The sequence below is a fragment of the Carassius carassius genome, chromosome 36 (assembly GCF_963082965.1).
Source record: "Carassius carassius chromosome 36, fCarCar2.1, whole genome shotgun sequence".
Taxonomy (NCBI): Eukaryota; Metazoa; Chordata; class Actinopteri; order Cypriniformes; family Cyprinidae; genus Carassius; species Carassius carassius.
In genome coordinates, this window is record NC_081790.1 from 30,208,777 (window position 1) to 30,236,688 (window position 27,912).

The window sequence follows — 27,912 nt, forward strand, 5'->3', positions numbered from 1 at the left end:
TAACTCACTGTAGAAAGAGGACACACTCGCTGTATACACATCAACATGCTTGCATGGACTGAGCATAGCTGCTGGAGTCAGATTTGCTCGTATTGAAGAGATACAGGGTTAATTCAGGTTACAGTGTACCCGAACTCACCCTAAATATATGCGACGTGCGTGGAAGTGAATGCGATAATTAACAACAACATCTATCATTATTATTATTATGACTGTAGTTGTTGTTATTATTAGGGGTTAATTATATCAACATATTAATGTTATTATTGTTTATTATCGTGGCAATAACACATGAATATGATTGTGTGGGTGTGGTGCGTGTGTGTGTGTGTGTGTGGGGGGGGGGGGGTATTCTGTGGTAGCATGTTGAGGGTGTGGTGTGTGTTTATCCAAACTGAAATGTCTTCCGCGTGTAACCCTTCTATCTCATAACAGCATGATTTCTCGGAAATCAGCCTGCTCGAGTAGTAGACGGCTGCTCCGTGTGCGCATGCGCCGGGAGGCTCACCGGGAAAAATCCCCCCATCCACTATATATAAATACCGAGCGCGCGCCTCCTCCGTTCAGTGAGCGCGAGCTGATCTCGACAGAACTTCAGCTGCTCTTCTGAGAGTGGATTCGCGCCTTTACAGGAATTACTTTTGTTGCAGTTTTCTCATTTGGATATACCATTATTACATATTATACAGTAAGTGCCTTTAATAATATGAAACGTTTTATTAAATTAAATATTATTATTGCATTGAATATCATTATTGCACTTATGCTTAGAAATGCTTTGCTTCAGTTGTAGATGCGTGTTGTTTTTCTGGTTAAGTGATAGTAGTAATGAATGCAAATTACAGCTACCCACTGCAACAATGTTGCAAAAACAACAACAGCATCAAAAGTAACTTTTTCATTTTTTCTTGATGCATTTTGTAGATGCATCTTTGATTAGATGTAAAAACTAACTGAACAAAACACATTATTACATAAAACATTTTTTTGTAAAGTTTGAGAACTTTGCACAGTGGAATTTCTCAGATAAGAAAAACAAAGCGCCGTTTCCTGGTCATGAACTTGTCAAAGCGCCTCCCTCCAGAGCGAGTAAAGCAGCTTGTGTCTCTCCCACAGAAACATGCCTGTGTCCAGAATGCGCATGCGTCCCTGGCTGGAGGTAAAGATCGAATCCAACACCATCGCTGGACTCCATTGGGTCAACAAGGTAAAGCACTGAGATGGTTGATCACCACCGTCTAGATAAGCATCTGCAAGCGGCGCCATTGTTCTAATGGATCTGCAATGCTTTCAGGAGGAGAAGATGTTCTCCATCCCGTGGAAGCACGCGGCTCGCCACGGCTGGCAGGTGGACAAAGACGCCTGTCTGTTCAAGCAGTGGGCCATTCACACAGGTGAGCGATCGCTCGAGCACACGACTGAGATCACAGTCACCCTGCAGATGTACTGAAGCTCCTGCTTGTGTTCCTCAGGTAAATACAAGGAGGGAAAGACCCCACCCGACCCCAAGACCTGGAAAGCCAACTTCCGCTGTGCCATGAACTCTCTCCCCGACATAGAAGAGGTGAAGGACAAGAGCGTGAACAAAGGCTGCGCTGCGGTGAGAGTCTACCGCATGCTTCCCGCCATCGCCAAGAAGAAGATGAAGAGATCCAGGAGCCGCGACAGCCGCAAACGCAAGGTAAGCGTGTGCCAGCGAGTCTGTAGCACAGGTGCTTGGATCTGGCATGCTTCCAGATCACAGCATTAAAGATGTGTTTGTGTGTTCAGATCAAGATGGAGGAAGCCGAAACTCACGAGATGCACTCAGAAATAACTCAGGAGAACACCATCGACAGCACCGTCAATCTAAGTAAGGCTTCTCAGATTTGACTTTTCTATCAAAACGGAGCTGTGCACAAGAGTGTGATGTTCATCGCATGTGTCTCTTCCCCAAAGGCACTGCCAGCTCCTCCGAAGAAGCCCCTGCATACGAGGTGGAGATCGCCAACTGTCCTGAAGACCCGTACACCTGCAAGTTCCAGGTGTCTCCGGTGCACTCCACAGGTAACAGAGCTCTCGCCTCGCTTCACCTGTGTCTCCATCACTGATCACTGCTCAAACTCACCCTGTGTTTTCTCCATCTTTCCACCCGCAGACCTGGAGGAGAACGAAGCCATCATTGAGGTGAGTGTGAGCTTTGCTCTTTGTGCATTGTGCTTTTTCATTGGCAGGAATACCCCGTAATCAAAGAACAAGCAAAACCCAGTGGCTTACACGTTCTGTGTTTTGCTCTTGCAGATCTCACGGCAATTGGAACGTGACAGCACGCAGTGGCTGCAGACCAATTTCTTTACAAAGGGGTTCCTGGGCAATGAAGTAGCCACAACAGAATCTCTGAGTCCAGAGAGCCAGTGGAGCGAAAGCTCAGGTAAATGTTGTGTGAGCGCTGTGGACGAGTGTCTGTTCTGTGCTGAGCAGGATCTCACGTGCGTTTCTCTGTCCTGTTGTTGCAGGAGAGGAGCTGGAGTTCCGGCTCTACACTGAACTGACCCCAGACCTGCGTGACGAGTCTCTCTGCACCTACACAGAACTCATGAACAGCAGCTCCATGCCACAGAGCTTGTGTCTTCTCTGAGAGCGCCGGCTCACTCCTCAGACTGTGAATCATGCTCAGCTTCTCACTCATGGACAATGGACTCCAATCCACACAAAGGCTCAACCTCGTAGTTCAGTCTGGATTCTGCTGATCCTCGCGGGACAGACGGGTGCTCTTCAGAAACGCTTTCTCTGAAGGATCTTCCAGAACTGAAACTGGACGACGCTCTCTTGTACAGCTCTGTGACCGTGTAACCTCATGTAATGTGAACTGGAGCGATTCCGTTATGTGCTCATCATGGCAGGGGTTTCCTCACCAATAGGACATATAAATACATACATACATATATATGTATGTATATTCATTTATACATTTATCAGATGAGAGTTTGGGAAGGGGTTCTTCACTGTACATACTGTAAATATTTATTTGTAATAAAAAACAAAATGAATTTATGTGCTGTTGTTCGTGTTATGCTTTCCTGAGAGAGAGAGATTTTGCCTTTGTTATTTAAATTAAACTTGTTTTATTCCAAGCACCATTTCTCATTTTCATTTGGTCTAAAGAGTTTGATGCACTTAAGCAAAAAAATTAGAAAATAAAATATTTTAAAAGTCAAAGTTATAAAAATAGCTATAACAAAAAAAACATAGTTACATCTAAACTAAGTTTATCTAACTAACTAGTTTATATATTATTTGACATTGCTGATCAGCCTGATGCAAACTTAATATTATGGGTTAAATCAGGTAGAATTAACTCTTTAAGCCACTTTTTACAGTTCAGACAGAAGTCTCTTTAAAGAGGCAGTTCACCCAAAATAACAATGTACACAGCCTCACACCAAATCACCTGCAGAACCTAAATAAGCGTAAAAAGATATTTACACAGTGTTTTCTGATGTCATCACAAAGGTTATTGTAAAGTGATTCGTGACTCTGGAGGTTTAATCTCCTGAAGTTATGGTAAGTCATGTGACATGAAAGAACCAATGAGGCCCGATGTTATCGACACATCGCCATATTGGATCCGGCCTCACCTTGTGCAAAACAATGTGCTGAAGTCTATCGGATGTGCACTTGCAATGAACTTCATATCTTTAAACTTGATCAAATAAAAAAACTTATAAGATAATGTCATATTAATGAAATAAAAGGCCACTTAAGTTCACTTATGTACACTTAAATTGTGCACTTTTAAATTTTTTAATAAAAGTCCATTTGAAATCATTGTTTTATTAAACTTGTGTCGTGCTTTCAAGAAGACATTTATTTTGATGTGTTCATAAAGCACTTGATTATAATTGTAACTATAGTGTGTTATGCAATATTACATTTAAAATCCACATATATTTTACTAAATGTAGTAAATTGCAAATGTGGTAATATAGAGATATTTAAGCACATGATATTTATTTTAAACAGAAATGGCATATAGTCAGGTCAGCTTTATTTCTAGAGTCAAGCTCGAGATGATGAACAGGAGAATCCCTGATTCAGACTCTGTTTCAGTTCAGATCGTGCTGTAGACACAGTGAGCTCATTACTCAGATCTGTTCAGAGTCCAGCTGGATTCAGTCCAAGAGCTGATCTCATCTGATGGTGTCAGTCTGAGCAGATATCCACAGATTTCACTACACCAGACTCCATCAGCTGACAGAAATGGGGAAAAACCTTCTGCGTCTCCTCTGGTGTGAGTGATATTGATCATGGTTTGTTAAACTGGCATGAAGTGGGCAGGAAAGAGCTGTGGTCTGTTCTGAAGGATTAAATATGAAGGCAGTACATGAGTGGCTTATCAATGACACGATGAACACTGATAAAGCAGTCATCTAGGAGTATATTACAGTTTACCATAAACGCTTCTCAGTACCTTCAGCAGAACTTAACCATATTTCAAAGACAACAGATGACTAAATGCTTAAGTAAGTCATCTAATTGCATTTAATATAAAGTTAATCTATAATACATTTTCATTCAATTGTAAATAACACAGTTAAAGTTATATTCCGTTCACACTAAGTATACTCAGTAACACTTTAGTTTAGGGACCGGTTCGCACTGTTAACTAGTAGTTTATTATCATGCATATTACTGGCATAGTGGCTGTTTATTAAAGCACATATTAATGCATGAGCATATTTTAGATGCCTTAATTGACCACATATCTATATAACAGTTATTTAATAGTGAGAATTGGTCCCTAAAGTGTGACACTTCTTATGGAGTTTTTAATGAATTATTTCTATAATAATCGCTCTTTTTAAAGCACACTTCATTTTCAAAAGGATCTGTAAAGATGGGCTGATGTTAACGTGATTAAGTGATATATATAAGAAATTTCACTCTGTTCATCATATAAAGTGATGGTAGGGCTTCAGAAGACTCGTATGATCACTTTTACACCACATTTATGTTATTTTTGGTGCTTGAAACTTTGGACCCCACTGAGTATTGTGGTGTTGATTCTTCAACAAATCTTCCTTGATCCACAGAAGAAGGACAATCGTACGAGTTTGGGATTGATACATCATTCATTTCAACTTGATATGGAGCAATAAATAAATAAATGTAAAAAAATATGAATTGCTCTTGCTCTGACTTAGAAAGTTAATAGCTGTGTTTCTGTTATGGTGAAATTCAGAGAATTCCAGGCAGTATTGAGTGAGGAAAGCAGTTTATTTTTCTTTGTTTAGGCAAGAGTCAACATTAGAGCTGAAACCTTTCATACAGAAATAAAATCTTCAAGTGATGAGTGAGGAAAAGCAAAATGGCTCCAGAGGCGAGTAAACAGATATTCAGCTATTAAAACAGCCAAGCATTGCTGTAATGAAGTCCCAGTATACACATGGAGTTTGTTGGCTTGGTCTGGTCTGGTCTTCACAGATCTGCAGGTTTCACACAGCACAGGCTCCCGGCATTAAATCTTGCTCTCTGAAACACAAAGGAAAGAAGGAAGTGTGATGAAAACATTCAGTGAGCCGTTTCCTCTAACCGACTCCCGAGGCCTTTCTCTACATGATATATGTGAGACGGTGTGATTTATGGACGGTCGTGTCATACATCACAGATATGAACCTCCTCTGCTCGTTCTCTTTTTGAGGAAATACATTATCTGAGACAGTTTTAGACTCGTAAGATGGCATACCAACGACTAACCCACCTACATATCACTGATTTTATCAGCTGTTGTTTGCAAGACAAGCTAAATTTACAGCAAATACCTAACCCTTACACAGTCGTTCTGCCACATGCTAACCCACATTAGAGCCTGCTATAGAGCGCTTCAACTGTTAAAGCAAACCTGCCGTGCACTCACTTTCATACAGACAAGCATGCACTTCATATCGCCTTCAAGTACCTGTGATAATCTATTCTGATAATATTCAAACATTTCACCAACATCACACTCTGCACAATTTCTGAAGGCCAGTTTCTAATTTCTCGCTTACTGACACTTTGTGTGTTAAAGTAATGTTCATGTCCTGTAGTTGTTAAAAGGGATAGTTCACATAAAAATCATCATTCTGTCATCATTTATTCGTCTTCATGTACTCATGAAGATGTTTTGAGAAACGTCTCAGTTCATTCTTGCTTGGAGTCCAGCATACTTTGAAATGTCTTCAGGAGAAAGTCACACAGATTAGAATGAGATGAGAGTAAATGATGACAGAATCATGATTATTGGATGAACTGCCCCATCAAAGTGTCATGAATCTGATCAGATTTGATATTTATGAGTGAAAGTATGAGTTACTAGACAACCATTAGCACACACAGAAACATAATTATTGAAATAAATACAGCGAAATATGAAGACACATGTACGGATGATAAGATATCATGTGGTGAAAGTGTTTTTCCTGTTATTCCAACCCTCCCTGAGTGCAATGAGAACAACAGACTCACATCCATTAAACACACTTAGATGGAGAGAAATCCAGACGTGACGTTCTGTCTGCACTAATGCACTGTCGTCTCGTACCTCTTGATAATGAAATCATCTACTCCCAGTTCGATTAAATATGTCCAGTTAACTTAAACTAAAACCATATTTTTGTGACTTGAAATATAAATTAATATAAACCCACTGCTCAAAAAACGACACTAGACATTTCACTTATACATAGCTATAGACCCGTCTCTCTCCTCCCACTCATAGCAAAATCACATGAACACATTGTGTTCAACCAAGTGTCCTTCATTTCACAGAACAGCCTGCTGGAAAAGTGGCCAATCAACTGAAAACACCTTGGTGTGAAAGAGCTGCGTCCAGATCTTCAGTCCTCATTCTGCTGGATATATCTGCTATAATCAACAATGTTAATCAACAAATCCTTCTGTCCACCCGCTCACCGCTGGGCTTCACCAGAACTGCACTCCACTGATTTGAGTCTTACCTCACAGTTAGGTCCTTCAGGGTGTTTTGGGGAGGAGAGGTATCTAAAGCATACTGACTGATCACTGGGGTTCCTCAGGGATCGGTTCTTGGACCGCTCCTCTTCTCCATATACACTACTTCCATAGGACACATCATTCAGACTCAGTAGTCCTAATTTATAAAAGGTTGTGCAGAAACCATCCTAATGTGATAAGTAAGCATATGTGTGATTCATAAAATGTTTTCCACACTTTCAGATATGAAATCTATGAATTGCAAATTATCTTGATCTTGCGCACAACTGAATGGTTTCAGCTCTCTGCCTTGTAAATGACTCCTAATTAATGTCATTAACATGTAAAAGATCACAAGTCATCATCCAAATTATTTAATTTGGAACAGTGTGCTGCAAGAACAGCTTACATTTCCACAAACCTGCAGTACTCCAACAAGAAAAAGTGAGTATGCTTTATAAATGAGGCCCATGGCACCTGCTCGGATCTCAGGCTGCCTGGTGGACATCGCAGTATGGATGAAAGGACATCACCTGCAACTCAACCTGGCAAGGACTGAGCTTCTCATCTTCCTGGTCAGGAATCTTGTGTTGATCCTTGATGATCAGCTGACCTTTAAAGATCATATCACAAAAACAGCACGATCATGCAGGTTTGCACTGCACAACATCAGGAAGATCAGACCCTTCCTGACAGAACATGCAACATCGTCCTTGTCATTTCTATGATGGAAATAACTTCACAGTCTTCAAGAAACAACTAAAAACTCATCTCTTCCATGAGCTTTTATCCTTATCCCTTCCAGTCCTACCTTTTACAATTTGATTACTGAAACCTTGTATAATGGGCACTTCTCATGTTAATTGCCAAGGTATGGTAAATTGCTTTATGTATTCCTCAATTGTAAGTCGATTTGAATAAAAGCACCTGTCAAATGAATGTAAATGTAAAATAAAATATTAAACTAATTTCATTTTAGCTAGGTGCCAAGCAACATTTAGTTTAAATTTAGTGTGATGTAGTAAAACAACTAAAATTAAAATTAAATAAAAATGACAAAAAACTATACAGACATTTTAATAAATTAGTAAAATGACAAAAATAAAACAACAAACATTTTAAAACATTAAATAAAATTAAAAAGAAAAAAGAAAAATTCTAAACATCAAAACAACAACAATAGTGTGTCAATGACACTCAAATATGACTTAAACGCACTGTCTCAGGTTCAGATCAACAGACTGTTACACTGAGAGAGAGAGAGAGAGACACAATGACTGGTTCGTCTCGACCATCTGTGTCGTTTACACACGCATGTGTCTGATCAGATTAAAGCTCTGAGCAAACATTCGAGCTAATCTGTGTTTCTGAAGCTCGTTGTCTTGCCACTTCTTTCAGATGGTTATTCTTTGTGCTTCTATTGAAATGCTTGTCACGCCATATAGATGCTGTAGGTTTTTCAGGTCAGGGCAGAAAAGTGATTAAAGCTCTGGACTGATCCAGCCAGTCGAGCAGACAAACACACACATGACCAAAGCAGAAACACAATACTGCTGAATAACAGATTATGTAAGAATTCACGCATCAGAAAACATCTGGGGCACTGGGGCAGCTGCGGATGGATCTGCCCTCAGATCAGTGCTTAGACCCTCGTGAGGAGAGATACGCCAAAACCAGACCCTCAACCTGACCTTGACCTTGACCCTAAGTCTGACCCTGACCTTGACCCTAAGTCTGAGTCTGACCTAGCAGCACCAGAGCGACCCACAAACAACCTGTCAATCAAAACATTAAACAGGAAAAACAAACAAAAAAATCACACTCACACACTCACACACACACACGTACTCACTCACTCACTCACACACACACACACACACACTTATACACACGCACATACTCACTCACACACACACACATATACTCTCACACACAAGAAATGTTGCTTAAAGAAAGTGTTGCTTAAAAAGTAAATCAAAGTGCTTGCTTACATTCTTTTTTGTGATATTCATGTTAAATATTAGCCTGTTAAATCTTACAACAATACTCCAGCCACAAATGAAAATGTGAAGCAATCTGATCCGACAACAGCAGATGCACTTTTCCACTGGAGCAAGTGTTATTATGGATTATAGACTATGTATTTGAGTTCAAATCATCTTAATGCTGGATGTGTTTCATCTTTTGTCTTCTCCAGATGTTCACTGATGGACTGGAGTGCTGTGGATTATTGTGATGTTTTTATCAGCTGTTTGGACTCTCATTCTGACGGCACCCATTCACCTGAAGGATTCCTGTAAATGGTCATGATTCCTTCAGCAAATGTAATAAAGCATGATTAAATCCCAGTTTCAGGCGGTTTGGCAGCATATGTCTAGTTAGTGTATTGTTGTCAGGGATCTGCAAGAAATGGGACCCAAATGCAGAATGAGCAGACAAGGGTATTTTATTAACAAAACGTAGACTGGAACAGCTGGGGGAATTTGCAGTGAAACAGTTCAAACAGATGGGAAGGGCAGACAACAATACGGGCAGGAGGGATGACCACTGAGACAGTCCGAGATGACCACGGGCTCAAGCACAGAGTAGGCAGCTCCAGAGGAAGGGCCAGGTAATTACACATGAGGATCAGGTGAAAACAATCAAGCAGACAAGGGCTAAACAAGGGGGCGTGACCAGGGGTAACAAGGAGGTGGGACACGAACAAAGACAGAACCATGTGCTTAGACACAAAACAAACAAAGAAACATGAAACAGAGACAATATGGACAGGACTGTCAGGGCAGGATCCTGACAATTGTGGCTCTCTCTGTGCGAGTGGGAGATTTCTCTGTCCTTCCAATTGTACACATCACTGTCAGAAAGAGGAACATAATCATCTGCTTATTTGACACATTTCACAAGACTTCAACAATAGACAGATCCTGAACTTTCAGCAATTTTTCAACCACGGGCAACACTTTTGGGAAATGTTTAACTTCATCTTCATCAACTTCATTTATGTCTTTTTCAAATGCCTGAGATATTTTTTATGAATTCGTAACATTAAAATCATAAAACTAGTGGATATTAATACACAACTGTTCAAGTTTGGGTTCAGTACAATTTTTTTTTTTTTTTAATTAAGGACAGTTAAATTGATCAAAAGTGACAGCAAAGACAATGTTATAATGTATTTATATTTCAAATAAATGTTACTCTTTTGAACTTTCTATTATGTACATTTTATTAAGTACATAAATAGGAAAATGTATTATAGTAATATACTTAGCATGAAATAAATGTATTATTAATACATTTGGGTATTATTCTTCATGCATCAGTTTATTATTTATGGAAGGAAAGGTCATGTACATAAGGTAGGGTCATACATCATTAATTTATATTTAGTTTTACTGTACGGTGAATGGAGTTCCCTATTCATCATCAAAGGCTTCTATCACCATCTGTAGTGAAACCTAAAAGCCCCGTCGTTTCTCACAACACCAGGTTTTCTGGGTCTTTTCCGAAGCACATGTCTCTCACACACATGTACAGATGAACCTTGTGTATCAGTCCTGAATAAAACTCTAGTATTTCACTTCCCCGGAAGTTTCCCTTTCCTTACACAACATTGCAATTTAGTTTATTTTTGGACAAGTTTCAACATGACAGACAAAGGAAGTGTGTCTCCTCTGCTTCACTGGGGTTAAGCAGACATTTATAACCAGGATGTTAACATGAGACACTCTTTGTGAAGTGAAGTGAGCTGAAGCGTGTGTGTTGAGTGTGTTGGGTTTTCCCCGCTCTTATCACACACACTAATGCCCGCTGATGGTATTTCCCAAAATGTTTGACCTGGACCGCTGCAGGTTACAGAAGAGTAATAGGGTATCTTTAATCACAGAGAATCCTAGGGTGCACATTAAAGCAAACGGTGAATAAAACAAGGGTTTAACTCACTGTTCATTTCTGCTTCATCTAACCCTACTCTAATGGCATTTGTCAGGTTTATTTGCAGATTAAACATCTTTGACTTGTGTGAAAACAGTTCACTGAAAACTCAAACTCATAAAGTACATTATTTAGACATTAACTATGATAATATTCACTGCAGGAGCTGTATTTCCAATGTCAATAACTAGTGATGCACTAAAATTATACTTCTGGATCAATTTTGCTAAAACCTAAAATAATATAATCTTTGTATAATTTTATAACAGTAAGACTTTTAATTGTCATGTCAATGTAATGTTTTGTGTAGCTTTGTTTTTTGTTACTACAATTAGAAATTCCACTTAACCGAAAACTGAAACAAAAAACTAAAATAAAGTTTATTTAATAACCAATTAATTACATTTATTTAATAATCAACACTCCAATACAACTTTAGTTGTACAAACATTTAAATCGCATATAAATCCCTTTTTATATCAACGTTTGCATAGAATTATGTTTCTACTCATTTTTTGGTGTATTTCTTTAAAGGATCACACACACACACACACACACACACACACACGCACACACAGACACACATACACACACACACACACAAACACACACACACACACACACACACTCACAAACACACACACACACACACACACACAAAGACACACACACACACACACACACACACACATACACACACACACACACACTCTCTCACACACACACACACACACACACACACATACACACACACACACACACACACACACACACACACACACATGCTGTTTCACATGTGTTACATTACACACACCCCTCCGGCTGCTATATTCTCATATTCTATATTCTATATTCTCATATTCTATATTCTTATATTCTATATTCTCATATTCTATATTCTATATTCTCATATTCTATATTCTATATTCTCATATTCTATATTCTTATATTCTATATTCTATATTCTCATATTCTATATTCTCATATTCTATATTCTCATATTCTATATTCTTATATTCTATATTCTCATATTCTATATTCTTATATTCTATATTCTCATATTCTATATTCTATATTCTCATATTCTATGTTGTATATTCTCATATTCTATATTCTCATATTCTATATTCTATATTCTCATATTCTATATTCTATATTCTCATATTCTATATTGTATATTCTCATATTCTATATTCTCATATTCTATATTCTATATTCTATATTCTCATATTCTATATTCTTATATTCTATATTCTCATATTCTATATTCTATATTCTATATTCTATATTCTCATATTCTATATTCTTATATTCTATATTCTCGTATTCTATATTCTCATATTCTATATTCTTATATTCTATATTCTCATATTCTATATTCTATATTCTATATTCTCATATTCTATATTCTATATTCTATATTCTATATTCTTATATTCTATATTCTCATATTCTATATTCTTATATTCTTTATTTTCATATTCTATATTCTATATTCTATATTCTTATATTCTATATTCTCGTATTCTATATTCTATATTCTATATTCTATATTCTTATATTCTATATTCTCGTATTCTATATTCTCATATTCTATCTTCTATATTCTCATATTCTATATTCTATATTCTATATTCTATTTTCTCATATTCTATATTCCATATTCTATATTCTATATTCTGTATTCTCATATTCTATATTCTATATTCTCATATTCTATATTCTATATTCTTATATTCTATATTCTCGTATTCTATATTCTATATTCTCATATTCTATCTTCTATATTCTCATATTCTATATTCTATATTCTATATTCTATATTCTGTATTCTCATATTCTATATTCTATATTCCATATTCTTTATTCTATATTCTGTATTCTCATATTCTATATTCTATATTCTATATTCTATATTCTATATTCTGTATTCTCATATTCTATATTCCATATTCTATATTCTATATTCTGTATTCTCATATTCTATATTCCATATTCTATATTCTATATCCTCATATTCTATCTTCTATATTCTCATATTCTATATTCTAACAGAAAAGCATGTTAACATAGACACTGGGCGTGGGTCATTGTGTTTCAGCTGAAATCTTTCTAATAGAGTTAAATATAAAGCTGGTTATGGGACTCATTGATAAAGGTGAAGAGAGGGAAACACTTTGGGATGAAAGACCTGCAGAGCTTTAAGCTAAAAGATCCAAGACTTCTACCAGAGAAATAAAACACAGTGAAGCATGCTGTGTGATTTTAGTCCTCACACAAACACTGGAGAGTGTTAAAAGAGCAAGAGAAGGAAACCCTCTCTGTGAAGTCCATGTTCGATAATACAGGCCTCGTGTTAAAGAATCCGTCCGTGTGCAGCAGACCGAGTGCAGATGGGGCGAGTGCAGATGGGGCGGTGTTCTGGAGGAAGTGGTAAGAAAACGTTGAGGTGAAACACAGCGCTGCCCTTCCTCTGCAGTGGGTAACAACTGACTTCGAGCCCTACGGCATCAAATCAGAGCTCTGCAGATCAATACTGATGACAGAAAGCTTCTGTTTCACTCAGGACAGACGACTGCATTAACACCAGCTCCACCTAAATCAAGCTGATCTCCGCCAACTCCTTTAAAACTGTTTTACAAGCTTGATAGCTGATGAAATTCACCAAGCCAGTCAAGTCACATTTATGTCTATAGTGTTTTATAGTCTTTATAAAGATCATTTCACAGTAGTAAACGGGAAAATAACAGACTGTAAAGAGACAAAAGAGTCTTTATTCAGCTCTACTGATGATGTCAAAACACCGCTCTTCTGTTCCGATCAAAACATTAAACAGGTTCTCCCCACTCAGTGATGCACCCACTGAGAAACCTGATGAAAGTGCTCTAGTTATTGGTGATTCTATTGTACGGAACGTGAATATAGAGACACCAGCCACCATAGTCAAATGTTTACCGGGAGCCAGAGCGCCTGACATCTTGGCAAATTTAAAAGTGCTGGCTAATGCTAAACGTAAATACAGTAAGATTGTTATTCATGCCGGCGCTAATGATGTTCGACTTCGCCAGTTGGAGATCACTAAAAATAACATTAAAGAGGTGTGTGAACTTGCAAGCACGATGTCAGACACTGTAATATGCTCTGGTCCCCTCCCTGCTTACCGTGGTGATGAGATGCATAGCAGATTGTCATCACTCAATGGCTGGATGTCTAAGTGGTGCCTCACGTCACAGAGGTCAGCTAATTCTCAGCACATAGAGACTCTTTCACTCTTTCTTTTTTTTTGTACTGGCTACTGTATACAGGCCACCAGGGCACCATACAGACTTTATTAAAGAGTTTGGTGACTTTACATCCGAGTTAGTTCTGGCTGCAGATAAAGTTTTAATAGTTGGTGATTTTAATATCCATGTTGATAATGAAAAAGATGCATTGGGATCAGCATTTATAGACATTCTGAACTCTATTGGTGTTAGACAACATGTTTCAGGACCTACTCATTGTCAAAATCATACTCTAGATTTAATACTGTCACATGGAATTGATGTTGATGGTGTTGAAATTATTCAGCCAAGTGATGATATCTCAGATTATTATTTAGTTTTGTGCAAACTTCATATAGCCAAAATTGTAATTCTACTTCTTGTTACAAGTATGGTAGAACCATCACTTCTAACACAAAAGACTGCTTTTTAAGTTATCTTCCTGATGTATCCAAATTCCTTAGCATATCCAAAACCTCAGAACAACTTGATAATGTAACAGAAACTATGGACTCTCTCTTTTCTAGCACTTTAAATACAGTTGCTCCTTTACGCTTAAGGAAGGTTAAGCAAAACAGTCTGACACCATGGTATAATGAGCATACTCGCACCCTAAAGAGAGCAGCCCGAATAATGGAGTGCAGCTGAAGGAAAACAAAACTAGAGGTATTTCGTATTGCTTGGCGGGAAAGTAACCTATCCTACAGAAAAGCATTAAAAACTGCTAGATCCAATTACTTTTCTTCTCTTTTAGAAGAAAACAAACATAACCCCAGGTATTTATTCAATACAGTGGCTAAATTAACGAAAAATAAAGCCTCAACAAGTGTTGACATTTTCCAACACCACAGCAGTAATGACTTTATGAACTACTTTACTTCTAAAATCGATACTATTCGAGATAAAATTGCAACCATTCAGCCGTCAGCTACAGTATCACATCAGACAGTGCACTATAGACCCCCTGAGGAACAGTTCCACTCATTCTCTACTATAGGAGAGGAAGAATTGTATAAACTTGTTAAATCATCTAAACCAACAACATGTATGTTAGACCCTATACCATCTAAGCTCCTAAAAGAGATGCTTCCAGAAGTCATAGATCCTCTTCTGACTATTATTAATTCCTCATTGTCATTAGGATATGTCCCCAAAACCTTCAAACTGGCTGTTATTAAGCCTCTCATCAAAAAAACACAAACTGACCCCAAAGAACTAATTAATTATAGACCAATCTCGAATCTCCCTTTTCTGTCCAAGATACTAGAAAAGGTAGTATCCTCACAATTTTATTCCTTCTTAGAGAAAAATGGTATATGTGAGGATTTCCAGTCAGGATTTAGACCGTATCATAGTACTGAGACTGCTCTCCTTAGAGTTACAAATGATCTGCTCTTATCATCTGATCGTGGTTGTATCTCTCTATTAGTGTTATTGGATCTTAGTGCTGCGTTTGACACTATTGACCACAACATTCTTTTGCATAGACTTGAACACTTTGTTGGCATCAGTGGAAGTGCATTAGCATGGTTTAAATCGTACTTATATGACCGCCATCAGTTCGTAGCAGTGAATGAAGATGTATCATATTGATCACAAGTGCAGTATGGAGTACCTCAAGGCTCAGTACTAGGGCCGCTACTCTTCACGCTTCATATGTTACCCTTGGGAGATATTATCAGGAAACATGGTGTTAGCTTTAACTGTTATGCTGATGATACTCAGCTCTATATTTCTTCGCGGCCCGGTGAAACACACCAATTTGAAAAACTAATGGAATGCATAGTCGATATAAAAAACTGGATGACGAGTAATTTCTTACTGCTAAATTCTGAAAAAACAGAGGTGTTAATTATAGGACCTAAAAACTCTGCTTTTAATAACCTAGAACACTGTCTAAGACTTGATGGTTGCTCTGTCAATTCTTCATCATCAGTTAGGAACCTAGGTGTGCTATTTGATCGCAATCTTTCCTTAGAAAGCTACGTTTCTAGCATTTGTAAAACTGCATTTTTCCATCTCAAAAATATATCTAAATTACGGCCTATGCTCTCAATGTCAAATGCAGAAATGTTAATCCATGCATTTATGACCTCAAGGTTAGATTATTGTAATGCTTTATTGGGTGGTTGTTCTGCACGCTTAGTAAACAAACTACAGCTAGTCCAAAATGCAGCAGCAAGAGTTCTTACTAGAACCAGGAAGTATGACCATATTAGCCCGGTCCTGTCAACACTGCACTGGCTCCCTATCAAACATCGTAAAGATTTTAAAATATTGCTTATTACTTATAAAGCCCTGAATGGTTTAGCACCTCAGTATTTTAATGAGCTCCTTTTACATTATAATCCTCTACGTCCGCTGTGTTCTAAAAACTTTGATAATTAATAATACCTAGAAATTTGATAATACCTAGAATATCAAAATGCACAGACACTATTTAAACTGAACAGAGATGACATCACTGAATTCAATGATGAACTGCCTTTACCTGTCATTTTGCATTATTGACAAACTGTCTTCCTAATGAATGTTGTTCAGTTGCTTTGACGCAATGTATTTTGTTTAAATTAAGAGAATAAGGACAACCCGTTTAGACCATGCGCCCCGGTGCATGGACCGTTTTTCCGTCGTTAAAATAGCAAAAGGTGATTTGGACACGCCCTGAGTGCACCTGCGCCATGCGCTCTACACTTTGTGTTTAGATCGTTAAAATAAGGCCCTATGTTTGTGTGAACATTGAAATACTGTAATTCTGTGAATATGTGTGTATATTTGTCGAGTCAGCGTGAGGTAATCGACAAGGGCATGGACAAATGGCGAGCATGATTTCACCGAGTACAGCATGTTCCTGGATCAATATAGTTTTTGATCCAGGAACAATATTCCAATCAACCAATCAGAATTGAGATATAACTTTTCAGAATATATCTGTTTTAAGCTTACAATCAGGGTTCGGTGCTTCTACACCTTGTTAATCAGCTCTCATTTCCCACTGATTTTAGGAATCAATTATGAATAGGGTTAGGTTTAGGGATTGGGTTTAGTCTCGATAATAATGTTGATCCAGAATCATCAGAAGATGTGGATCCAGGAACATTTCTTACTTGGCAAAATCACGCGACCTGGACAAATACAGATGCTTCCTGCAAATGTTTTTTTTATGAGTGAAATCATACTCAACACAGAGCATGAAGACGAGACATGTTTCAAAGGTCATAGATGTTTTTCAAAGAAATTGTTCTTGTTTATTACACACACGGAAAAAGAACATAGAAATACCAGGTTCCCATTCCTTCTCTTTCTTTGCACTGAGAGTTTACTTACATAAACCTGCTTACAGTTTTGCACAACAGGGAAACTCACTTTTTCTGAACATGCAAAATATTTCTTATTTATTATTACATTTGTTTGCCTCTCTGTGCCCATATACTGTATTTTGCCATTGCCAAATTCTCAATAAAACTCTAAGAATAAATTTTGACTGTATTTTACTGTTTCTTTAAGACTACACCAGCTCTCCCTTCCAAGACATTAATCTGCACAAAAATCCTGACAATTGAGCCGTCGTCTGATGGAGATAAAAACAATAGCTGTGCAGTGATTTCGGCTATATTTGCTTATAAAATGAGGGAAGCAATATGACATCTGTTTTAAAGCGCTCGATGAACAGAGCAGACGCAAACATCTCAGAAACTAAACAAGGTTTGTCCAAGAAATGAAATTTGTGGCTAGACGTTTTTATTTATTTTAAACATTTATTTTAATGTCACTAAATCTAGAGATAAAGTCGCTAAGTTGGCATCTACATTCCTCTAACTACAGGCCACGGGTCAAAACTGTGCGCTGCGTTAATCACGCGTTAAATAAGTGCAGCTACAATTAGTTTGCGTTAATGAATTATTATTAACGTGTTAATTTTGACAGCCCTAATACATATTGTGTGTGTGTATAATGTGTGTGTGTACATGTAGGCTACATGTTTTGTTCATAACACTCTTTAAGGGAAATCACACTGTACTGTTGTTTCTGTTTTGTCCTGCTCAGTTCATCGCTAGTTGTTTGTAGCGTCCTCATCTAAATATATATATATATAAAATTAAATTAAATTAAATTTATGCATTTGGCAGACGCTTTTATCCAAAGCGACTTACAGTGCATTCAGGCTATCAATTTTTACCTATCATGTGTTCCCGGGGAATCGGACCCCCAACATTGCGCTTGAGAACGCTCTACCAATTGAGCTACAGGAACACACACACATATATATATATATATATTCCTTCTTTAATTCACAAATAATAACATCACACGATCTGTAGTTTATCAAGTTCTGTGCGTTCCTCAAATCAATGCAAAGCTGTAATTACATAAAGAGAGAGCTTATGTTATATGGAAATTTCTCTGAATTATAACGAAAACAGTGCAAAAAGAGTTTGGAGAACATGAGGGATGGATTCATCTCCTTCAATTTTCACAACTAGAATTAATTTTCAAGTGCCAACCAAAAGCAACAATGATTTTATTAACAGAGCATCTGCTCAAGCTGATCTCCTCTTTCATGCTTTGATATAAACACAGAAGCTGAAGTCGTCATGCAGGTTTCAGTCTTTGTTTAGCTTGCACTGGAAGCACAACGACCCACAGATCTGGTTATGATTACACACTCTTCAGCTGGAAGAACCGGTACGAAGCTGAACTGAAGGAGAGTTCATTACAACTCCAAAACACGGAGATCTGCTCAATATCACTCTCAGTACAAAAGATACAGACGCTGACACTGGGACGCTTTCACGCCTTTGAGTATTATTCACCCTGAACAGAGTGTCTACATGCTCTCCTTCAGGTCCTCTGAACAGAGTTCTCACACACAGATGCAGAGTATCATGGTATTATTATCACATACATATATACATCCTCAAGTTTATAACATGTCCACAGAAAACTATATATGGACATGTTAATAATATGTATAATTCATTTATATATGATAATATATGTAGCAAAAAAAATCATTTGTATAGAAATGTATATTATTTATGAGGTGCGTGTTTGGTATAATTTAGAGGTGAATATTATTTAGTGATATGAGTTCTGCTCCGAACACAAAATAATAAAGAAGAAATATTGCAGTAAAAGATAGTGAACAGGGCTCCAGACTGCGATTAAAATGGTCAAAAATTTGTTTGAATTAATTTATTAATTAATAATGTATTAATTATATATTAATGTGTTTTTGCTGAAACTATGATTTGAAAAGTATGCATGTAGTGCCTTTTTCCTGATGTTTTGCCATCATCACACCTTTAGTTGTTGACGTAATAAACAGAAACGATGCGCATCAGTTTTAGTGTGAGACAGAGCTGATCTGGAGCAGCTGAAGCAGTGTGAGAGACACGAGGAAACGTCAGGAGACGTGAGGAACACAGAGACACGAGGAACACAGAGACGTGAAGAACACAGAGACACGAGGAACACAGAGACGTGAGGAACACAGAGACACGAGGAACACAGAGACGTGAAGAACACAGAGACACGAGGAACACAGAGACGTGAGGAACACAGAGACACGAGGAACACAGAGACGTGAAGAACACAGAGACACGAGGAAACGTCAGGAGACGTGAGGAACAGAGAGACGTGAAGAACACAGAGACACGAGGAACACAGAGACGTGAGGAACACAGAGACACGAGGAAACGTCAGGAGACGTGAGGAACTCAGAGACACGAGGAAACGTCAGGAGACGTGAGGAACAGAGACGTGAAGAACACAGAGACGTGAGGAACACAGAGACACGAGGAACACAGAGACGTGAGGAACACAGAGACACGAGGAACACAGAGACGTGAGGAACACAGAGACACGAGGAACACAGAGACGTGAGGAACACAGAGACACGAGGAAACGTCAGGAGACGTGAGGAACAGAGACGTGAAGAACATAGAGGCACGAGGAACACAGAGACGTGAGGAACACAGAGACACGAGGAAACGTCAGGAGACGTGAGGAACAGAGACGTGAGGAACACAGAGACGTGAGGAAACCTGAGGAAAGTCTGTTTGGTGCACATCTACAACAGGTAAAGCTGGCAGCTGTATAGATACCGGCAATATCATTAACAGCTCATGTTTATAATTGATACTAATATGGCTTCTTCTTGTCGAGATCTTAGTCTGTATGCTGTTCTGTTAAAAGAAGGCAGGTCATTTGGGTCAAAAACATGTTTTGTTGTGCTGCTTGAAAGTCTCTTCACATCCCAATAGCAGTCACTGATTTAAGTGTCTAAATGTATTTATATATCGTCTGTGGAAGGCGTAGGACCATAAATTGTTCGTCCAATCAAGATGTACGGTCTGAACAATGCGACCTGAGACGTCATCAGCGTTTCCAGCGAGAGCGATGGATGATTTCTCATCGTATCTTAGGTTTCTGATCTGTCTGAGAGCCGTCATGTGTTCTGAGACTGATTACACAGATCTAGCTATGAAGAAATCCCCTACATTAATTCATTAACTTCATATTATTTGTAGTGCACGTGCTGTCTAATAATCGCAATAAGCTTTGAGCTCTGTTACATTTTAATAAATAAAATATCAGCTTTAAAATTCTGACAAATTAATAGCAAAATTTAAACAATAGATACAGTTTTGGTGCTCTTTATTGCGGCATGAGAGAATGCTTTAGTGCCTCGTATCTTTCTCTTTACTACTGTAGTATGAAATGAACATGAATGAACATTAGAAGGTATAAGATACAGAACAGGTTACTGAAATGTCTGATGTTAATACTCACTAAACGTGTAAAGATTAAACAAAGCCATGTAACAGTACATTCACCTCAGAATAACTATCAGGCGTCCATAAGCTCAGAAATCAGCTACACAAAAATAACTATAAAGAGGAACATTTAGCTAAATGTATGCGCTATATTATGTATTAATATTTTCACTTAACCTGTTGTCTACATGATAAGAAACAAATATAATATAAAATGCATGTGTGTTTATGGCCCATGACAACATTTATAGGAGCCTGAACTACACTGGAGGACAGAGTTAGGGTCAGTGATGTTGACACTGATTCTGTTTTATAAACATTCTCTGTGACCGTATCACTCTCAAAGACACACACACACACACACACACATTGAGCTAAATGTCAATATTTGAAAGACTGAATTCGTAGAGCTAATATTGTGATATTGCCGTTTGTGCAGAGCAGGTCAGAGTGTAATGAGCTCTCAGACTGATGTAGAGAAACAGTCGAAGTGTTGTGTGATGATCCATTATACTCTGCTTCATGCCAGCCGTATTTCATCACTGACATAAGCTTTTCTGTTCTTTAATGAGGCTGAGCAGAAAAGGGAAGTTCAACTCAAACGTTTCAGGAAGGTTGTATTTAACTTGACCACATCTGCTAGAAACATCGGTCTGTTATGCCAACACAGTGTGGGAATGTTTCACAAGTGTTTTTAGCTTGTTATCAGAGAATAATCATTTGTGTGAGAAGCACGAGTCCGAGTCAAGCTGAGCGTGTGAACACTGTTCACCTGTGAAGGTGCAGGACACAAACGCTGTACTACTGACAGACAGCAGCACACACCTGACCTACAGAATGACGGCAAGAGAGCCATTGTTCTGCCTGCTATTATAAACATGAAGCACTTATCTTGCGCAATATTTACTGCCTTGAACCAAATGACCGCTGAACAGTGAGGACAATATTTATTTGATCCCCAGCTGATTTTGTAAGTTTGCCCACTTACAAAAGAAATGAAGGGTCTGTAATTTTTATGGTAGGTTTATTTAAATGGATAAAGACAGAATATCAATCAAAAAAATCCGAAAAAAACAACATATTATATAAAGGTTAGACATTGATTTGCTTTTCAGTAAATGTAATAAGTATTAGATCCCCACCAACCAGCAAGAACTCTTGGTTATGTGTCCTTGTGGAGCACAGATTAGAGCTGCCACTTTAAGAAGTTACTCCTAATATCAGCTGGTTAGGTGTATAAGACACCTGTCCACACGAGCTGTGTCTTCCATCACAACCTCTCCACCACCAGCAAGACCAAAGAGCAGTCGAAGGATGTCAGAGACAAGATTGTAGATCTGCACAAGACTGGAATGGGCTACTAGTCCATCAGCAAGAAGCTTGGAGGAGACAACTGTTAGTGTGATTATTCAGAAATGGAAGAAATACAAAACAACCCTCAGTCAGCTTTGGTCTGGAGCTCTGTGTAAGATCTCTCCTCATGCGGTGAGGATGATCATGAAGATGAGGGATCAGCCCAGAACTACACGAGAGGAGCTTGTTGACTGAAGTCCTGCAGCGCTTGCTCAAGAAGACACATGTACAGACCCCTCTAAAGTCAGCCAGAGAACGTCTAATGATTCAGAGAAGACTTGGGAGAAAGTGCTGTGGTCAGATGAGACCAAAACTGAGCTCTTTGGCTTGAACTCGACTCGCCGTGTTTGGAGGAAGAGAAATGATGACTATGAAACCAAGAACAGCATCCTACAGTCAAGCACAGAGCTGAAACATTATACTTCAGGGCTGTTTTTCTGTGTAGGGTACAGGACGACTTCATGTTCTGTAAAATCTTGGAGGAGAACCTCTTTCCCTCAGCCAGAACACTGAAGATGGGTCATGGATGGGTCTTCCAGATGGACAATGACCCGAAACACACCTCCAAGACAACAAAGGAGTGTCTCGAGAAGAAGCAGATGGAGGTCATGGAGAGCCGAGCCAGTGTCCAGACCTCAATCCTGTAGAAGATCTGTGGAGAGATGAAACTTTCAGCTGCCAAACAACAGCCAAGAAACCCTAAAGATTTAGAGCGGATCTGTAAAGAGTGGATCAGAATCGCTCCTGAGATGTGTGCACACCTGCTGACCAACTACAAGAAACATCTGACCTCTCTGTGCTCCCCAACAAGGGTTTCTGCTCCAAGTACTGAATCATGTTTGGCTTGGGGAACAAATACTTACAGTATCTCACTCACTGAAATACAAATCAATTTCTAACCTTTATATAATGTTTTTTTTCTGGATTTTTGGTTGGTATTCTGTCTCTATATGTTAAAATAAACCTGCCATAAAAATACAAACCCTTCTTTTCTTTTCTTTTCTTTTTTTTGTAAGTGGTCAAAATTACAAAACCAGCGGGAGATCAGGTAAATATTTCCCCACTGTACAACACTAGACCAGTGACTCTGAAGTAATAGGCGATGAATGACCTGAGAGTGAATATGGACATGATAAACGGGCAGATGGATGCATTATACATGTGTCTCGCTGGCTGCCAGCATCTGCTGTGTTTCCTAATAACACACATAAAGCTGTTTGCAGAAGCTCGCTGCAGAATCCTAGGCAGCTTGGATTTCTTGTAAATCACGTGACTTTATCTCCAGCAGCACTTCTGCAGCGTGACCTGACGGAGTCGCCGTTGAGAGGAAACACTGGCATTTACAAGAAATCCCTGAGTATCGCTGGAATCCACCCTGCTTCCCTGCATGCCATACTTCACATTACTAACTGCTCATCTTTGAAACATAAAACCAACAACACCCTGGCATCTTTCAAGGATATGAGAATATCTGTCTTTAACAACAGGATAAAAGTCAGAAAAAAGGCACAGCAACAGGAGCCTTGAAAACAACTCTGCGGAAGCTCCTTCACATCTGAAGGGTTCATATTAGTGTCTAGGAGTAAATATACCCTTAACATAGTAATATGTACTCTTAGGATACAAATACAAGACTTTAAAGGGGTTTTCAAGCACATGGTGTAGTTTACAGTCATTTGAACATCAGCAGCTGTTTTTAAGCAGCGCTGAGAAACAGCTTTAGTGCGGAAAAGGAAGCACATGCGGATCACATGCGTTTCACATACTCTCCGCATGTGGAAGCGTGCATGAGGTAGTGGTGAGCAATTAAACAGACATCGAGTCATTGTGATTGTGCAATTCACACTTGAAAACTTGTGCTTTTTGTATTACCTGAGCCTCTTTGATTTCATATCATCACTGTTGCATTGCACTAAAACAGACAGAGAGTTTGAGCTTGTGCTGCTTGAAATGCCAGTTTGCAGAGTGATGCATGGAAATACAGTGAGAACGAGTTTTACATAATCCGGCTCGCAGCATACCATACGTCCGATCTCTGATGACTGATGAAGTGTTTGTTATTTCAAGCAGTCTGCTGTAGAATCATAGTGGAAAATAAGACATTTGCAAAAGCAAGTTAACAAAGCCCAGCGTGACCTCAAACACTGACTAGAGAATGATGCAGCGTTCCTGCAAAAGTATGCCTACATTTCAATGTGTGTTTGTGTCCACTGCAAGCTCAAAACCGCATCTTCTGTTTATTTCCTCACATTGTGTGAAGAGACAATCATCTGCCACAGAAGGTGACCTTAAACACCCACAGGGAAGAATCAAACCTGCCGCTGTTGTTAGACATTTATGGATCATTAAAACTTTGCGTGACACGTATGAATGTTTGGATGCATTATAGGTTTCAATATCTCTCAATGTTAAAAGAGTTATCACTATGAAGAGGTTAGTCATTTAAAACATCAGTTATAAAATCCCTGCACTCATCTGATGCAGTGTGGGTTTACAGACCCAGTTCATCAGCTCGAGTGAGGCATGTTCTGAGTTATCATGTAAATGCATGACAAATGTGACTACAAGTTCTTCTAGGTCAAGAGCAATGCATTTCTTATTTCAGTCAGGAGCTTGAACAAAGGCATTGTTTGCATACGAATGTCTATGGAAATGCTGCTTGTTTTTCTGCTGATCACCATGGCATACAGGCCAAACAACAAAGTTCAGATTCAGTGCTGATATCTTGATGATTAACTGACATACTTTGACATATTTTGATTGCCTCTGGTTATGAAAGCATGTGATCATATGAAGATATAGAGTTGACAGACAAGACGCTCCACTGCACTGACTCTCACTGGGCTTAAACATAGTACATTAGATTAAACCTCAGATAAATCTGATCAATGATTCATTAACATATATTAGATATGAGTAAACACAGTCTGGAGTGCTTGATTCTGACCGGTCAATCTCTGCACTCAACAAACCAGGTCTGAATAATAGTAATGCTGTATATCTGACCCACCAAACCTCAGGTCATGTGTTCATTTATTAAAGAAGCCTTCAGTCTACAGTCATAGTGATGGAAAACTGAATTGTGAATGTGAAACTCAAAGATTAATGAATACATTTTATGACATTTAAAACTATTACTAATTATGATGAATGCTTATGAATGACGCGGGACACAACATGAGCACGAGGTTTAGACTGAATACCAGTGCTGGGTGTAAACCATTATTAATGATTAATTACTGCCATTTAATTACTTTTCCTTTGAAAATATAAAGAAAGGGATTACTCTTAACTTTTCTGTGTTACGATTACAGTAACTGATGTAATTCCTTTGAATGAAGTAAAGATCTCTACATAAAAGCAAGTTGATTAACACAATTTTAATCTCCCTTTAAATGCTCAGTATTTAATCAATGATTTATGCACTTTTATCATCTATCCTTGTTTTGCTCAACTGGTTCGAGGGTGTTAGGAGGTTTAGAAAGAATTTGTATAAGTATTACAATACTTTGTAGAGAAAGTGCTTAGTACGTAATCTGATTACACTATTGAAGGTGTAATTAGTAGCTAGTAATTACAGTTCTTTTCATCTGCTCACACAGAGAATCTTTCCCTGTCTCAGTTTCTGAAAGCTGACACACCAGATCTACAAACCAGACACTAATCATCAGACTTTGACTCAGTTTTTATTTCAGAAAAAAACTTTTGGCAAAACTATATGATATATCTAAAAATATCATGTTTTGGTAAATGTGTTTGCAACATAAGACAAATGTTTGCTTTTGATATGTGTATGTGATATTTTGAATTCAGTGCTTAATTTTGCAAGAGATGTGAGGTATTTTGCGTTTTGTGTGTGCAATTCTTGTATTTCTTAGTTTTGGGGCAAAGTTTTAAAAATGTTTAAGCAGTTCTAAATAATTGTAAAATAATAATACTGTACAATGCTATGTCTCAAAGTACTATGGTGCAGCGGAAAGCACTTGTTTTATCCTTCAGTTAAAGAGTTTTACATTTCATTCCTGAATATGTAAATTCAATCCTCAGCGATAGTGTTATTCACGGTCGACAAGTCAAGTCAAGTCACCTTTATCTATAGTGCTTTTAACAAAACAGATTTTGTCGAAGCTCTTTAGAGAGAGAGAGAGAGAGAGAGAGAGAGAGTGTGTGTGTGTGTGTGTGTGTGTGCGCGTGCGTGTGTGTGTGTGTGTGTGTGTGTGCGTGCGTGTGTGCGCGCGCGCGCGCGTGTGTGTGTGTGTGTGCGTGCGTGTGTGCGCGCGCGCGCGCGCGTGTGTGTGTGTGTGTGTGCGTGCGTGTGTGCGCGCGCGCGCGCGTGTGTGTGTGTGTGTGTGTGTGTGCGTGTGTGCGCGCGCGCGCGTGTGTGTGTGTGTGTGTGTGTGTTCTCTGTAGATGTGTGGGGTTACTCTGCCCCCTGCTGGACACTGCAGGCACAGCGCATCTGCCGCGTTACTCTACACAGAATCTACATTACCATGAACAGCCGTAAACGTGATCACAAAGAGACAGAGAAACTAAACAACACGAACTAAACAATGAAGGCACAATAACTGACTCCTGAGCGAACCCTGAACGTTCTCCTGAAGCGTCGTTGATCAGAGCATCCCGTTCTCCGGCAGAAACCGCGGGGCGTGACGTCATCACGACCGTTACACGACCGCTCAACGATTTCAGCGCAAATATCATGAGTCTCTTCACGATCGCAGCCAGTGTAACGATAGCAGGTAACGTTAACGGGGATCTAAACTGGACTCACGGTGCCACAACATTTTAACGCCGAGTCACTTTCTCTTTCACATTCACCAACAGCAAAGCGTTCAGATCGCCACAGAACGTGAAATTCTCAATGAAATTCCCAAAACTCATCAATTCTCAGGCCAGCAGATATCTGTGAATGTTATGTTTGCTATGAGACATCTGTAAACCCTGACATTAAACCCGTTTGTGGAGATGCTGGGGTGAAAGCAAACAGCTGCAGTCATGAAGAACAATCAAGAACACAAACTAGATTCGTTAACTAAAATAAGATTGAAGGGTTGAAACACGCTTACCAAGAGTCGATCGTGGTGTTTAATGAACAGAATAAATGTGTTTAATCCGAGCTCGAGAAGGACAGAAAGGTACCAGACGAGCACAAATACACTGAAGGCTTTAAACCTCTCTTTCACTTTCGCTTTACTCAGATGTGAAGGAGGTGATGAGAGGAATTCACCAGAAACCAGAAACTGCTGGAAATGACCTTCAGATAGAAACCATCAGACAGTTTAAGAAAAGCTCTGTCTATCCTCGTTTAGATGATCGGGTCTTAATGTGGGGTTTATTCTTCAGACAATCCTATGAGCTCCATTCATTCTCTTCCATTTTTAATTCTAGCCTACAACACTAAAATAAAATAAGGTTACACTCTATTTTAAAGTGTCCTTGTTAGTGCAATTATACATATAAGTCTACTGAGTAATATTATTTAATTAACTACATGCACTTACTGTAGGGTTGACATGGGTTCACTTAGAGATATTAATTTGAGAGAAGGTCATATTAACTCGAGTTTAAACAAACCTGCGTGACCAGAGCAAACAGGGATTATCAGAGAT

General features: G+C 38.6%; 2 protein-coding genes and 1 long non-coding RNA gene across 4 annotated transcripts in view; 2 read left to right on the forward strand and 1 right to left on the reverse strand.

Moving 5' to 3' along the window:
* The first annotated feature begins 545 nt into the window (after window positions 1-545).
* On the forward strand, window positions 546-3,013 carry LOC132117573 (interferon regulatory factor 1-like). The gene is made up of 9 exons (XM_059526945.1): window positions 546-688; window positions 1,117-1,207; window positions 1,295-1,394; window positions 1,473-1,681; window positions 1,771-1,852; window positions 1,939-2,046; window positions 2,138-2,166; window positions 2,281-2,410; window positions 2,496-3,013. Exons 2-9 carry the CDS (start codon window positions 1,121-1,123, stop codon window positions 2,615-2,617), a joined length of 867 nt encoding a protein of 288 aa, XP_059382928.1. The 5' UTR covers window positions 546-688; window positions 1,117-1,120; the 3' UTR covers window positions 2,618-3,013.
* An 815-nt stretch (window positions 3,014-3,828) lies between these two features.
* Window positions 3,829-27,492, reverse strand: LOC132117575 (uncharacterized). Of its 2 annotated transcripts, none has more exons than XR_009425770.1 (4): window positions 27,370-27,492; window positions 5,426-5,511; window positions 5,026-5,379; window positions 3,829-4,324 (listed from the first exon to the last, which is right to left on the reverse strand). It is a non-coding gene; the product is annotated as an uncharacterized LOC132117575 (long non-coding RNA). The 2 variants fall into 2 exon arrangements; XR_009425769.1 differs by having other exon boundaries at window positions 3,829-4,336.
* LOC132117572 (organic cation/carnitine transporter 2-like) overlaps window positions 20,201-27,912 on the forward strand; it is a 29,708-nt gene continuing 21,996 nt past the window's right edge. Inside the window, exon 1 of the mRNA XM_059526944.1 lies at window positions 20,201-20,250. The gene's annotated coding sequence lies outside the window, so the exon portion shown is untranslated. The remainder of the gene's footprint in view (window positions 20,251-27,912) is intronic.